General features: G+C 40.5%; 1 protein-coding gene across 7 annotated transcripts in view; it reads left to right on the top strand.

Moving 5' to 3' along the window:
• Rbks (ribokinase) overlaps positions 1-15,937 on the top strand; it is an 81,194-nt gene that overhangs the window by 9,622 nt on the left and 55,635 nt on the right. For all 7 annotated transcript variants that reach the window (XM_029477549.1, XM_021162862.2, XM_029477544.1 and 4 more), the window contains exon 2: positions 13,574-13,706. In XM_029477549.1, coding sequence (XP_029333409.1) covers positions 13,574-13,706 — 133 coding nt within the window. The remainder of the gene's footprint in view (positions 1-13,573; positions 13,707-15,937) is intronic.

Here is a 15,937-nt window from a genome sequence, read left to right as displayed (position 1 = left end):
AGCCTGGTCTACAGAGTGAGTTCCAGGACAGCCAGGGCTACACAGAGAAACCCTGTCTCGAAAAACCAAAAAAAAAAAAAAAAAAAAAAAGAATTGACGGTCATACTTGGCTACATAAAGACTTTGAACCCTACTTAACCATGTGGGACACTGTCTCAAAGAAACTTAAATAAGCAAATAAATCCTAGCTTTGCCATCTTTTAAGCAAACATGGGATGTTTTTACAATGCCTATGATTCTAGTTCTTCTTATACTGAAAAGAGATGAAAACAATTTTTCATGACATTTTTGTAATGATTACTTGAACTGATGGTCATAAAAAAATATTTGGTGTAATACTTCCTATATAATAAGATTCAAGAAATAGCATCTGCAATTAAAGTGTTGCTTCAGCAGAAGTTTGTTAAGGCAGGGTGTATATGGGAACAGTCTTAGCTGTTAGGATACAAAAATGAGGATGGCTCATGACATGAAAGAAGCTTCACAGATGACTAGAGACCACAGTCACAGTACTAGCCCACCCAGACTGCTGCTGCACGACAAGGTCTGAGGGAGACCAGCAAAAGTCAAGATGTAAGGGGAAGAACTTCCAGGCATAGCCAATAGGCTGTGCAAAAAAGATTTAAAATATACTTAAAATTCTAGGAATAAGCCACGATTATGAGAAGGAGGTGGTCAATCCCTCTGGGACATGAATTTATTTATTTTCATTAACTTATTAACTTTACATCCTGATTGCAGCCCCTCTCCTCCCAGTCCCACTCTCACACCCCTTATTCTTCTGCCCTTCTCCTGAGAGAAGGGGAGGTCCCTCATGGGTACCAGCCGCCGCTACCACCACCACCACCACCACCACCACCCAGATAAGCTTCTTATCTTCTCCCACTAAGGCCAGACAAGGCAGCCCAACTAGAAGCCCAGCCCACAGGCAGGCAACAGAGTCAGAGACAGCCCCTCCAATTGTTAGGGGAATCACAAGAAGAGCAAGCTGCACATCTGCTACTTATGTGTAGGGGGCCTTGGTCCAGCCCACGCATGCTTTTTGGTTGGTGGTACAGTCTCTGAGAGCCCTCAGAGGACCTGGTTAGTTAACTCTGTAAGTCTTCTTGTAGTGAAACGTGAATTTATAAAGCCAAAGAGTTGTAAGGTGGAGTAAACTACAGGCTTTTGTAAGTATAGAGCCTGTTTCTCTCGGTGTTCAATTGTAGTTGCTACTAAACATGTTCATTTTCTGAATATCTACTATAATGGTCAATTTTTTTAAAATGCTCATTTGTCAAAGCACAATAGCAAAGACCTGGGTTTAGTTCAGCCCTTATGACAACTATGGGGTTTTTGATAATCAAGAACTTTACCAAATTCTTCTTTTCCCCTAAAACAGAGGTAATGATAATGCCCATGTAATCTGCTTTACAAATATTTAGTGTTAATTTAAATATAATCAGTTCTTGATTATTCACAATGCCTACTCAACCTGCTTTCAAATATATGGTTAACTTCAAATATAATATAATCAGTTGTTGATTACTTATAATAATGGAAAACATGATCACCCAAAACCAGAAATAGTAGGTAAATGAAAATTTAATAATTAATTCTAAAACACACTATTTTTCTCATGATTTATCCTTCTAATTATATTTGTTAAGGATGAAATTTAAAATCCATTTTTATTGCTTTAAACTACACCAGCAGATGGCAGGAAGATGTAGCCCAGATAATTATAATATGGTGACAGAAGTCATTTTGGAATTTAAATTTTTACTATAATTAATTGGCAAAATAGAAAATAAAGTATTGGTTCTTTAGTTATTTGTCTCTCTCTTGTGTTTCAGTATCTGTTAACTGTATCTGTTCCTAGGTACCTAGCATACATGGGTATAACTCCCATCTATCCAGATGGTCTCCTTTTACCTATGTGTCCCTCACCCCAGTTCTACATTAAAAAAAAAAAAAAAACAACAACAACAACTAAGGCTACTTGTCTTTGTGAAATTGGCTTATTTTACTCAACGTGATGATCCCCAGACCCACTAACTTTCCTGAGGATGGTGTATCATTCTTGGATGTTGAGGAAAACTTTTTTGTGTATATATACCACATTATATGAATCCATTCTTTTACTGGCAGGCACCTAAATGACACCCTCACTTGGCACTTGTAAATAGCACAGCAGTAAGCATGTATACTCAGATAATAAGCTGACTTGACTCTTTGAGGATATACCTAAAAGTGTCACCATCATACAATCATTTATATGGTTGTATAAGATCATATATATGTGTGTGTGTGTGTATGTATACATGTATATATATATATATATATATGTATATATATATATATATATAATCAATGTGTAAATTGTTATATAAGTTATATATACAAATTGTTATATATAAGTAAAATGTTCTTGTTTTCAGTGAATTTAGAAGTAGTAACATTAACTTTGCATTTTGTGAGATTCTTTTGTCTTCCCAATCTCCTTTCTGTTTTCTCTGCCTCCTAGCTTCATACTGCATAGGACCCTCATGGAAACCTTTGCCATCTGTAGCTGTCAGATCCTTACTTCCTAACTCCCAAATGCATGTTTATTTCCTTTGCTTTCTTCCTGTTACAGCTTCTAGTTACAAAATTGATCCATTCTCTACCTCTGTATTTCAGCTTCTATTATTTCTCCAGGACTGTTCTTGGGTGAAAGTAAGGAGTGGGGGGAGATAATGCACACACACACACACACACACACACACACACACACACACACGTGTGTGCGCGCATGCATGCACATGCTGTACACACATACACACCAAAAAAATGATACTAGGGAGTATCTTTTATTTTTAGGTATGTTAGTATTTTGAGCTACATGCCTCTCCCAGCACACTATATATTCAGATCTTCCATTCCACCTTAGAAAAGTAAAATCAGTAGGTCCTTCTTGTCCCCATTATTCTGATAATTACTTCTGGACTGAGATTAAAAGGTCATCTTATAATTACTGTTCCATGTTGAACTTTCCATAACTGGCTTTCTTTTCCCCTTGGGCCACTGCCCTGCAGACTCCCCCTGCCTACATGATATTGTATGGCTGTTATGTGCAGAGGCATCTGTCATCCAAACTGTTGCTGTACATCTATTTTAAGAAGGAAACTATCCATCCCCAAACACTCCTTACCCTTTTGTAATAACGACTACCAAACTTATCCCCCACCATCAATAGAAATAAGTAAAAAACAACTTCTTCAAATAGTGAAAGCAGGCAGCATGGGAGAGGAAAACACATGGTTAGGTTAGTCCTGGGAGCACATTCCTGACCCCAGCAGAAAGGGAAAACTCAAGGAATGTAAAATTATAATCCCAGAGAGGTAAGAAAACAGCGTTCTTAGCTTGGACAGTGGACCGACTAAGAAAACTAGAATTTTCACAGAAAGGTTTTAAAGTCCCATAGGATCTACTGCAAATGCCAAATGGGCATCTATAGAGAGAAATTCAACTAAGCCAGCAACTACTTGATCAATAAAAATTGATCATTTTTCAGGAACTATACAGGAGTAGGAGATTGACGAATTCTGTCCAACCAGAAGCATTGTTGATCCTTTGGAACAGTCACTTGAGATCCCAGGGCCACAACCTAGTTAAAGCCACCCTCCGGTAAAGACTGCTTTAGACCCATCCTAACATCTGAACAGCAACACTTCAAAGGATCGTGCTGATCCACAATTTACTTAACTGCAAAACAGTCAATTGCCCTTTGGAGAAACAAAAATAATTAAGATCAACTGTGATATCTGCGAAACTTAGCATCTAATCAAAAATCATTAGACTTTTGAAGAAACAAGTAAATGTGATCCATAACCAAGAGAGGAAAAAAGGGCAATCAGAAGACAACAATAACAGAAATATTGGAATCAGCACAGATGTTAAAAGAGTCATAAATATTATCAATAATTCAAAGGAACAGGGAAAGGCACAGAGCCTCTCATGCCCAGGAGACAACAGTCTAAGTGTGATTATTTTATAAAAGAAAGAGAGTGAGAGAGATGCAGAAAATTTTTGAGGAAATGATAGCTAAAATTTTTCCAAATTTTATGAAAACCTGATATTTTCACTGAGAGATTAATTCTAAACAGGATAAATAGTATAAAAGCTCATTGTAATGAAACTCAATGCAAGCCCATTACAACAAAAAGCATCAGAGGTAAAATATACATGGCATGTGAAAGAACAAATGTTTAGTTCCAACTTCTTGTCAGAAGCAGGCAAAGACAATGAATTGAAACGTTGGGGGCTGTAGTGTCTGGGAGTGGGTGGGGTGCACATATATGTTCAAGTGTATGAGCCTGTAGGGGGACATTCAGAAGCCAGATAAGACATCTACTACTTTGCCTCATTTTGCCTTGAGACAAGGTCTTTCACTGAATTCGTGTTTTCAGTGATGCAGGCTGGCCAGTAGCCCTCAGGATCTACCTGTCTGCCCCATGACCCCATTCTGGGGGCACAGGCACAGGCAAGATGATTCAAACTCAAGTCCTAATGCTTACAGAATCAGCTCTTACCCATTGAGCCACCTTCTTCAGCTCCTGTAATGAAACCTTCAAGTGCTTGAAAAGCAAACTATTGACATAGACTTCTATGTCCTTTATATTTAAGAATCAGAGGCCAGATATGGTGGCACATGGCATAATCCCAACACTCAGGAAACAGAGCTGGAGAGGTCACATGCTGTAAGCAGGCCAAACAACACAGTAAGTTGGAAGCCAGACCTTGGTGAGAATTTGTATAAAACATCAAAGAAATGATTCCTTTGACCATCGTATTTGTTATATATGAATCACTTGGCCACTAATCGTTTAGTGTCATTCTTGTTGAGCAAACTGACTATCGTTGCATAAAAGGTACTTGTGTTCAGTCAACCTTTGTGCACCAAAGGGCAAAAATGGTGGCGATGGCAATTTTATTGCAGAATCTTAGGTTGATTTTTCTATTTTGGCATTGTTAATTGTTAGTCCCCTACAGTGCCTAGTTTATAAATCAAACTTTGTTATAGGTATTCACTATAGGAAAAGCAGAGTATATGTATGAGTTGGGTCTGATTCTGTCCATGATTGCAAGCATCCAGTACGGGCAGGGGTGTCTTAGAACTTGTTCTGGAGATGGCTCAGTGGTTAACAGAGACTGCTGCTCTTACAGATGACCTGAGTTCAGTGCTCAGCACCCAGCTTAGGAGCTCCCAGCCACCTGTAACACTTGCTTCAGGGGAAGACAAGCTCTTCTGGCTGTGGGTACCAGCACTCATGTAGGCATACACACACACACACAAAATGAAAAATAAAAGTAAGCCTTTAAGAAAGCCTCTTATTGATCCCAATGTGTAAGGAAGGACTACCATGTTCACATAGCACAGATCTGCATCCCAGCCAGCACTCAGGAAGCATAGGAAGGAGGATCGCTGCAAGTTCAAGACTAGCCTGATACACATAGTGAATTTCAGGTCTGCCAGGGCTAGTAAAGCCCTATCTTAAAAAAACATAAAAAGAAAAATGTAAAGAAGACTTCTGATCCAGAAATTTAGTGTTTCTTATCAAAATGAATAATACTTAATAAGCATTTTAATTGGACAGGATTAACATGATAACAGGAGGTAGCACGTGATCAGAGATTCAAGAGTGAAATAAGGTATGTCAAATGGTGACCTGAGAGAATACCATAACACTCATCTTTATTGTCTTTCTGATCACCTAGCTTTTTCCACATATAACCAGTTAAATCAGTTGAGGTCAAACACGTGACACTAAAAAACTGACTGCCTCTGCTTGGAGTATTATCTACTCTGAATTTGAGGTAGCTGCATCTTAAAGCAAAATGACTCTTAGATAAGGGTTAGTCAAACCATTGTCAGAAGCAGTTAACCACTTAAAGTTTATTTCTTTAAAAAAATCATATATATGTTTACAAGTTCAGATTAGAAAAAAATGCATTTTGTTTTGAGACAGTGTCTTCCCTATGTAGCCCCATCTATCCTGGAACTCACTATGTATATCGGGCTAGCCTCAAACTCACAGAGATCCCCTGCCTCTGCCTCCTGAGAGCTGGGATAAAAGGCATGTGCCCTGCCAAATGCCCAGCAGAATACAATTTTAATTAGTAGATTAAGATCTTTTTACACAGAGAAGTATATGTTACTAATCTGATTGTTAAATTATTGACAAATATACATATTTATGCATTACTGTGTAATGTTTCAATACATGTGTTTATTTTGTAGTTATCAGGGTATATCTATTATTTTAGAGTATACAATGTATACTCATCATATGTCAAATGGTAACCTCACCATATTATGGGTAGAACACAGGCAGTTAGTCCTCTGTCTTAGAGTTTCACTGCTGTGAACAGACACCATGACCATGGGAAGTCTTCGAAGGGGCAACATTTAATTGGTGCTGGCTTACAGGGTCAGAGGTTCAGTCTATTATCATCATGGTGAGAAGTGTGGCAGCATCCAGGCAAGCATGACACTGGAGAACCTGAAAGTTCTACATCTTGATCTGACTGCAGACAGCTATGAGAAGGGTCTCAAAGCCCACCCCAACAGTGACACACTTCCTCCAACAAGGTCACATCTCCTAGCAATACCACTCCTTATGGGCCAAGCATATTCAAACCACCACATCCTCCTATTAGGTTATGGCTTTGTAAAAAAAATCCCACCTCTCCCCTCCGGTCTCTGGTAACTTCCTTTTTCCTCTATGTCTGAGTTCAGCTTTTAGGTTCCACAAATAAGTGAGCTCACACGGTGTTCCTCACCCATCCCGGCTTACTTCACTCACCATAGCGCCCTCTAAGTTGACTCGTGGTTTTGTGAGTGACAACTTGATTTTGAAATTACACTTAACCTTTAAATGTGACATACACAAATGCTGAGGAGAAGAGAAATGGCTGAAAAATACAGGCAGCAGGAATAATTAGTATGAATTTTAATTAGGTATTAACTAATGTACAATCTCTTATCATAGAAGCTTATAATATGTCAGAAGCTTGCAGCCAGAAAAGAGGGTCAATGCAAAAACAAAAAAGCAACATGTTTCTTGATTTTTGCCCAAGTAGGTATTAGTGTGACTTCTTTGGTTAAGACTTGTCATCTTCCAATCACCAGGTCATCCCTTCATTTTGTTCAAATAATCTCTTGAGAACCTGTAACAACCACCTCATTGTCAAGAAGTTAAAAGCAATTGATAAGTTGTTCTAGTAACACCTGTCAGTGAATTCACTGTGAGCACAAAACCCTGGCATTTCAGGAGTTGACAAGTATTATTAAACTGTTTTGCAAGAGAAGAAGCTGGTTCAAAGAGGGGAGAGCTGTCAAGAGAATGAAATCAGTAAGTGGGTCAGGCCTCCTGCTTCAAACACCATACTCTAACCACACTGCCTCTCACAGAATTCCTTTCTGTCCAGTTCAAAATTGCAACATTTTGCAAGCTATGAATTTGTTGTCAATTTAAATATGTCTTGTGCATGTTTTTGTCTGTTGAGATTTTTTTCTCTTTCAATCAAACGTTTATACTATTTTAATTTTTAAATGGTAGCAACCTTGTTTCTCTTTTTCTTGGTCTTCTCCCTACACACACTCTCACCGCCCCCACATGGAGCATCTTAATTTGTCTGTCTTTGGCATCTAGCTAAGCCTCGTGTTTGAACTGAAGGGCATCCATGTGATGGTGCTGGGAGAGTTAATCTTCACTGTCAACTTGACCAGATAAGAAAAGCATAGGGCATTAGTACAACACACCTTTGGTCACATGCACAAGGATGTTTCCAGGGAGGATCAACTGAAGGAAGTAGATTCACCCTGAATTTAGGCTGCACCATCCCATGGGCTTGGGTCCTAGCCTGAATAAAAAGAAAAGGCAGCATGTGCTGCAGGCCTTCCTCTGCTTCATCTGTGAGCACATCTGTCCATATGTGAGCATCCATCTCACACTCCTGCCTCCACGTTCTCCCTACCTTGATGGGCAACTGTACCCTCACCATCAAACCATGAGCCAGTATTAGTGCAGTTCCCCTATGTTGCTTATCACAAGAAGAAGAAAAGTCACAGAGACACCCTGTATCCAGGTGGTGGCGCTGTGTGTGGGTACTTTCTTTTCTTTAAGATTCATTTATTTTATTTATTTATGTGAGCACACTGTAGCTGTCTTCAGACACACCAGAAGAGAGCATCAGATCTTACTTACAGATGGTTGTGAGCCACCATGTGGTTGCTGGGAATTGAACTCAGGATCTCTGGAAGAGCAGTCAGTGCTCTTAAGAGCTAACCGCTGAGCCATCTCTCCAGCCCCATTTTTTCTTTTCCTTTTTTTCAGCATGTGGGTACTTTCCTAAACTTGGTGTAACTTCCTGATGAATTAGGAAAACTAATTCAAAGTGAAGTAGAATTTACAATTTAGGAACACTTCTATTTATAACTAATGTTCCAGTTTCTCCTATATTCTCTTTAAATTTATTTCTTTAAGAAACACTCAGATGCACACTTATTCTGGATTACACAGGAGCAAAGCTCAACACAAAGGATTAAGAACACACACTTTAGTGAGCACTGTAGAGGAGTGTTGGGGACACATTATGCCCACTGAGCACTAGGGAACAAGGAATGTTAAACACACGGGGCCCTCTTCTCAAAGGAGGAAATACAGGTTTTCCACCCAGAAGGCAGAAGTGAATTTTGTTAACAACCTGGTAACCTTTTTTGCTTTCTGTGGAGGCAGACCTTCCCCAAAGCCCTTATCCCCGTCTCTTCCCTTCTAGACTGTTGTTGTCTATAGCTCTCAGTTAATAGCCTATCATTGGAGGGAAGGGGCTGTTACATGTATTTTATGGCCCACTGACCTGATGCTATCTCAGTCAGAGACCATAGTAGATTCTAGGCCCTTTAGTTAGAGAGCACACCCTCACGGTCACATGTACTTTGTAAAGCAGTTTCTAAGTCAGCATTTCTCAACCTGTGGGTCATGACCCCTTTGGAAGTTGACTAACCCTTCACAGAAGCTACCTAAGACTATCAGAAATAGCAGATATTTAGATTACAGTTCATAACAGTAGCAAAATTACAGTTAGGAAGTAGCAACAAAATAATGTTATGGTATGGGGTCACCACATGAGGAACTATAGTAAAGGGGTGCAACTTTAGGAAGGTTGAAAACCACTGTTCTAAGTCACACTTTAAGCTTTATTGTATGCCCAGGTTAGAATGATTGTTGCCTGGAAACCTTTTCCAAAATTGTTCTGTGTTTTAAATATGCTGGCAATGAAGTGCCTGCCATCAGACTTCCCAAGTCTGATTCAGGTTGACAATGTCGATCTGAACCAAGTTTCCATTCTCTCCTCTTGCCATACAGTCCATGTCCCTGCCTGAACACCCACAGATTCCCCTCAGTGGAGGAAGCACAGGCAGGGGCAGGGGAGTCAGAGCAGGGAAGAAAGAGCCCATGCAAAGATAATGGTGGGTATGAGGTGCTGGCTGCCAGCCCTGACTCCCTGAATTCAATCCTCGGGACCCACATGTTAGCAAGAGAGAACTGACCTCCACGGGCTGTCCTAAAGGATCATAGCAAAGAAATGGAGAAGCTGTAGGCAAGGCTCCATCAGTCTGTGTCCACAAGAAGCTAGTTGCTACCAACAAAGAACAGGTAGCTAAAAAATAAGGCAGAAGGACAAATGAATCTGAAGTGGTATGCCTTAATTCAGTAATAGATTCTTACCATATAGATTTAAATGCGTAAGTATCCAATATACAAAATGAAGGCCGGGTCTGATGGTACAGGCCTATACCCCAGCTACTTGAGCAGCGAAAACAGAATTCTAGGACTATTCTGAGCTATAGAACAAGCTCAGACTGGGCATGAATCTGGCAGAACACTTGCCTAGCATGTGTGCAGCCTTATGTCCAATCCTGTACTGAAAGCAAAGACCAGTAGAACATGATGGTTTTGTTCCCCACTCTTCTCTGTGGGTGCCAGTCATAAGCTCATTTTCTTTGTGTTTCCCTCTTTGCATGCAACCTTAACAATTACATGGTAAATGAAGCTGTTGCTGTCAACCATAGATGGTGTGTGTGATAGTGGTCTCATAGATGTCCTTATTGACATAGCCATCTTGGTTAGTATAAGTATATGCTGATATTTGACAAACAACAAAATTACTCACTTCTCAGAATGTATACTTGCCATTAAGCAATGCATATCTGCACACTTACCTTTTTTCTCTTCAAAAGACACCGTGAGCTTTTTTCCTTTTTTCCTTTTTTCCTCTTTTCTCTTCCTTCCTTTCTTTCTTTCTTTCTTTCTTTCTTCCTTTCTTTAAGTGCTAGAGATTGAATTCAGGGTCTTACACATACTAGGCAAGTGTTCTATCACTGAGCTACATCTCCAGCCTCTTTAAAAGATAGGAATCAGATCATATGATCCTGCATCTGTAACATGAGTTTCACTCATCTTTCACTTGTATCTGGCTTGAATTATAACCTTGTCAGCAAGATGATTCTACCCTATAGAAAGTACATCAGAAAACATTTAATCTGAATGGTTGTCTGAATGTGTAAGTGGTGGTGTATTCTATAATTCTAATTCTTGGTTATAGAAGAGGAATTCTGGGGGCTAAAGAGAAGGCTCAGAGCCTAAGAGTGCTTGCGGCCCTTTCAGAGGGGCCAAGTCTGTCCCAGCACCCACATCTGGCAGCTCACAACCACCTGTAACCCCAGATCTGGGGGATCTGATACCCTCTTCTGGCCTCTGAGGGCACCAGCATACACACACACACACACACACACACACACACACACACACTTTTAAAAGTGAAAATAAATATTTTTAAAAAGAGAAAAAGAAAGAAAAGAAAAACCTGAAGCTGGGCGTGGAGGCACATGCCTGTCATTCTAGCACATGGGAGATAGATACAGGAAGCTTAGGGGTTCAAGACCAGCCTCAGCCTCAGAGAGAGTTCCAAGTCAGCCTGAGCTAAGTGAGACTGTCTCAAATAGGAGGGAGAAAAAGGGTGGAGAAAGAGAAGGAAAAGAACCTTGCTAAAAACTGGAGTATAGTGGGCAAGACAGGCAAAACATGGAATTGGTGTCGTCAGACAGTTGTATGGCCATGGCTGCTAGTTTCCTCTTCCATCCCATAATCAGCATCTTCATACACCCAATTTAGAAGCAACAATGGATACTGTACAGATGAGACAAGACCTCAAGTCTGTTGTGTGGCCGACAGTTTGGATGCAGTAGAGAACACAGCAGACTCAATCTTTGTCCCTTGACAGGGAAAGCTAACAGCTAGAGAAAGAAAGTGGTAAGGGCAGAGAAAAGATGGAGAAAGAAGAAAAAAGAAAATAGTAAAACGCCCAAGATGCCTTTCAATGATTGCTGAATCACTTGCTAATATCCACAGGTTCGTGTTAATATTGTTTGTTTAGAAATGACTCTAAGGGAGCTGGGAAGATGGCTCAGCGGTTAAGAGTATTGTTGCTCTTTCAGAGGACTGGGGTTCAATTTCCACCACCCATATGGCAGCTCAGAACCATCTGTAGCTCCAGTCCCAGGAGATGTGATGATTTTTTCTGGCCTTCATGGGCACTGCATGCACATACGGCACAGACATGTATGCAGGCAAAGCATCATTATACATACAAATAACATTTCTTCAAAGAAATCACTCCATATTCTAGCCATATCTGCTCCTACATCAAGCACACATGCATGCTGCCGTAATTTCACCCCTCACCCTCTGCATACATATCCCATAGTAACCTAGCAGTATGGGTTTCACAGTTCCCCACAGCTGGCAATAAAAAGGACACTTGATTCAAAGCAGTGACTTGTGACCCAGATAAATACAGCAGAAGTCCTAAGTTTCTCTAAGTCATTATCTTGCAAGTGAAGTTATTATACCTGTTTTGCCATGTTAGATATTGTGCTTTTTAAGGTTTTACAAGTCTTTGGTAGCAGAATCAATAAGCCAAGACTTCACACTGATACTCTGTCACATGGGTTACTCACCACTGCTGCTCATAACAGAATCCTAAAATGTTTAAGATTTCTGATGCAAATCAAAATCCTGTCATCACTGTCATTGCTAAATTAAATGACAGGATAATAACATTACATTAAAACCATTTTTCTCTTGATTGAGTACCTTTTTCAGAAGTGAACCTTTTAGATGTATATTTTTTTCATCAGTACTATAAATGCATGAAGAATCCTAGATAAAAATAGCATTGAAGAGAGGAGGAGTGGGATGTTTTCACATTATTGATGAGTCTCTTGAATCTCAAGCGTATTTGACAGCACAGTGCTGGGGAGTGGAATCGTGTCATCTGATTTATTGACGGTTTTAGAAGCATATAGAAAGGCTCATGGGCTGATCTTAGTCTTTATTGAAACAAATGTGCATCATGTCAACCCATTGCAGACAAGCTGTTAGTGACCTGGAGGAATTGATATTGTTCTGCTACTCCAGTCTAATACAATATGTGCTGGTTGCAGATACAGCATGGCCTATTAATGAATACAAAGCTGTAGTCTCTTCAAACACCATAGATTCTCATCCAGTCTCCGCACTTGGCCTTTCTTTCTTGTAGAGAGCTGACTCACTTTGGTCCCACCTGCCATCGTTGGCCCCCTTCTTTGTGGCCAGGCAGCCAGTCCTCACTTCACTTGTCTGAAATGCCTGCCATTTGAAGTCAGTCATTTCTTTCCATCCTCCAGGAATATTGTTTCCTCAAATCTGGTCTTTTAAAGTCATGAAAATCTTTACCTAGAACAAATCTCATGTAATGCTTCCCATGAATAATACCATCACCGTTGGCCATAGCACTATGGTGAAGTCATGCTTAGCCTCTCAAGACACCAATGGAAATGGGGGCAAGATGAGCTGAGAGTTGATAACTGAGTCTAAGTGCTGAGTGGACAGGACAGGGAGGTCTACTTTTATATGATTGTGATGCTCCAAAATGAAACTTAAGCCCAAACTTAGTACTTAGCACTCCATCATTTTTAAATAGATGTTCTTTTGGACATCATGCATAAATGACACAGTATTCAGGACAGAGTCTGCTCCTGCCCCACCCTCAAGGAAACAAAGAGGGTTCTTTTAGTACCAGAAATCCCTGCTTCCCTCTCCTCTTCAAGTCCCACACTTGATATTCACTAGAATCATGACGCACCTCCTGCTTCTTCTGAAACTGACAGAGAAGCCCAGACCCTTTCCTTCAGCCTGCCTGCCGAGTTCCAGTGTAAGTACAGCTCTGCTGTGGGCCAGGGGACTATCCTGTGAATAGCCCCAATGCAGTACAGACACCAGCTGTCATTTGTAGTGCAGCTACAGCAACTGGAGAGGAGAGGAATTCTCTGGAGGAGATGTGCTGTGTTATAATGCAAACTGAAAGGAAAGACTGTCTTCCTGGCAGCTCACAGCTTGCTTAAGAGTAATCAGAGCTCTAATAATAACCTTTCCTGGTCTCTCAAGAATGTACACTGATTGCCATTACCAACGTGCTTTGTTTTCTTCTCCTTAAATTATAATAGTCTTACTTCTCGCTTGCCAAAAACTGGAGAAACCATCCATGGACATGAGTTTTTTATTGGCTTTGGAGGAAAAGGTGCCAACCAGTGTGTCCAAGCTGCGCGACTGGGAGCAAAGGCCGCCATAGTCTGCAAGGTAAGCCATATAGCATTGGGAAGGGACCCAGGGCAAAGGCTGGTTCAAGCTCATTGTTTCTGTTTTCCTTCACAATTATATAATGAACACTTTATTGGGGGTAGTGGTGGGTACCTATGGTACCAGCTGCTCATGATGCTGAAGGGTCAGGTTCAAGGCCAGCCTCAGCTACATAGTGAGTCCCTATCTAAAGAAATATTACATTTTAGTAACACTTAGTGATCTGCCATGATTTGCATCTACTGCTTCCAGCCAGTTACAGAACACCATCACTCCAAAGGAAAACCTCTTGTCCATTTAAGCAATTTCTTCCCAATTCCTGTAGCCAGCAATCTACATTCTGCCTCTATGAACCTATCTATTCCCGATGGTTCATATAAATTGGCTGTGTAATATATGACTTTTGCTTTTGGCTTCTTTCACTGTTTTTGAGGCTCCTCCATCCATAACATGTATCAACATTACATCTTTTTTAATGGCTAGATACTATACCTTTATGTGGATACCTATCCATCAGTGAGTGTGTTGCTGGACTCCTGGACTGTGCCCAACTTTCTGACTGTTTTTCAGTAGCCTGTGACTATGCATCCGCATGCATCTCTCTGAGTACCTGTTTTTAATTCTTTTGAAGGTTTGTTTGTAAAAAATCTAAATAAGGGTGATTAGGCTTTCTTATGCTTTGTAGGAGTTTCTCTATCAATGAATCCTCTGGGAAGTAGCAGTCCTCAAATCACTTGATGCTGTATTCCCTGAATCCAATGAATTTATAGCCAGTGTACGCAATGTGAGAGGAATTAGCCTGTTCCCTGGGGGTCTACAGTCCCACTTCTAAACAGCCTGAGTCACCCTGCACTAGGATCAGCCCCTTGTCACTAAGCCCACCTCTCATCATTACCACTGTACCATGAGTGCTAGCAGACTAGGTTGTAATGGCCACACATAACTGATCCTTGGCATCCTCTGCTTTCCATTGTATAGAGAAGGGGTATGTAACATCAGTAATCCTCTGAAATAATTGAAAATAATTGTATTTGGCTGTCAAAAGTTTCCAATTGTATATAGTTCATGTCATCTGAAGGTGGTAACATTCTGTTATTAGAAGGTAAACTTATGGTGAGTTTAAGTATAAGGAAAGCTGAGTTTGAATCTGCCCGGCAAATGATAAGGAAAATTAGAAAAGCTGTCTCTTGTGAACTATATAGATTTTACAAAAAAAAAAAAAAAAAAAATCTGCAGAAATGTCATTTCTGCATTCCTGCAGCACTTTTCTCTCAGTGGGAGCCTCTAAGCGATGTGTAGACCATACAATTATCACTTCATCTGCTAATGATCTGTAGTTTTATTTCTCATTTATGACCAGCATATCATTCTCGTGGCTATTTGGTCAGAAACATCACAGGAAAAACAAAATTCAAAGTAAGAACCACCTCTATCATTAAAACTGGCCCTTAGGGATTTAAAATAGTAATACGGCCAATCCGGAAATAACTGTGTTCTAGAAATGATGCCACAGTAGTGAGAGGGCATTGACAAAAGTTTTACACTGACTTATCCCATCCTTGATTAGAGATGAGATCTAGGTAGCTACCCAGTGATGCTCACAGAGGGGGCTCACACTGGGAAGAAGATAGGCTTTCCTGGCAGGAAAAAGATCGACATAGAATTGGTTTGGGAAGCTAGGTATCCAGAGTGGCTGTCCTAGGACGAGCGGAGTTCCCCGGGACAGGGAGTAGAAAAGACAGTGGAGCACCCTCCCCCTCTTGACAGCTGTATACAAAGTATTCCTGGGCCACTGTAGTCAGGATTCCATGGGCCCCAGTTCTCATCCTACTCTTAAGATTTTGAGATTGTTTTTATTTTAGGTCTATAGAATGGAAGGCAAAGACAGAAAAACAAAATAGAAATATTTGAGTTGTAGAGCTAAACTGGGGAAGTGAGACATGAAATCATGTGATGGATGTGAGAGGAGCAGGGAGGGGCTGTGCTGCAGTCCTGAGGGCGATTGAAGGGAGGAGCCGTCTGCTCCACTCTGCTCAGTGGAATGGATGGCTCCTGCCAGCACCTTCTGCTTCCAGAGCATCTTCTGAGCTCTTTTAGTCATCTGTGTCTGCTCCACACAATTTAGTCCAAGCTTTTGCACAGGAAAACATAAGAAAACTTGATTTCAAGCGAAGCTGGCCCAGGATAAATTTGCTTTTGTACCTTGGGACTCTAAGGCAGGGATTTATTTA

Source organism: Mus caroli, chromosome 5, assembly GCF_900094665.2.
Source record: "Mus caroli chromosome 5, CAROLI_EIJ_v1.1, whole genome shotgun sequence".
Lineage (NCBI taxonomy): Eukaryota > Metazoa > Chordata > Mammalia > Rodentia > Muridae > Mus > Mus caroli.
Note: the sequence above shows the minus strand (reverse complement) of the source record. Positions and strands in the feature narration are given on the sequence as shown.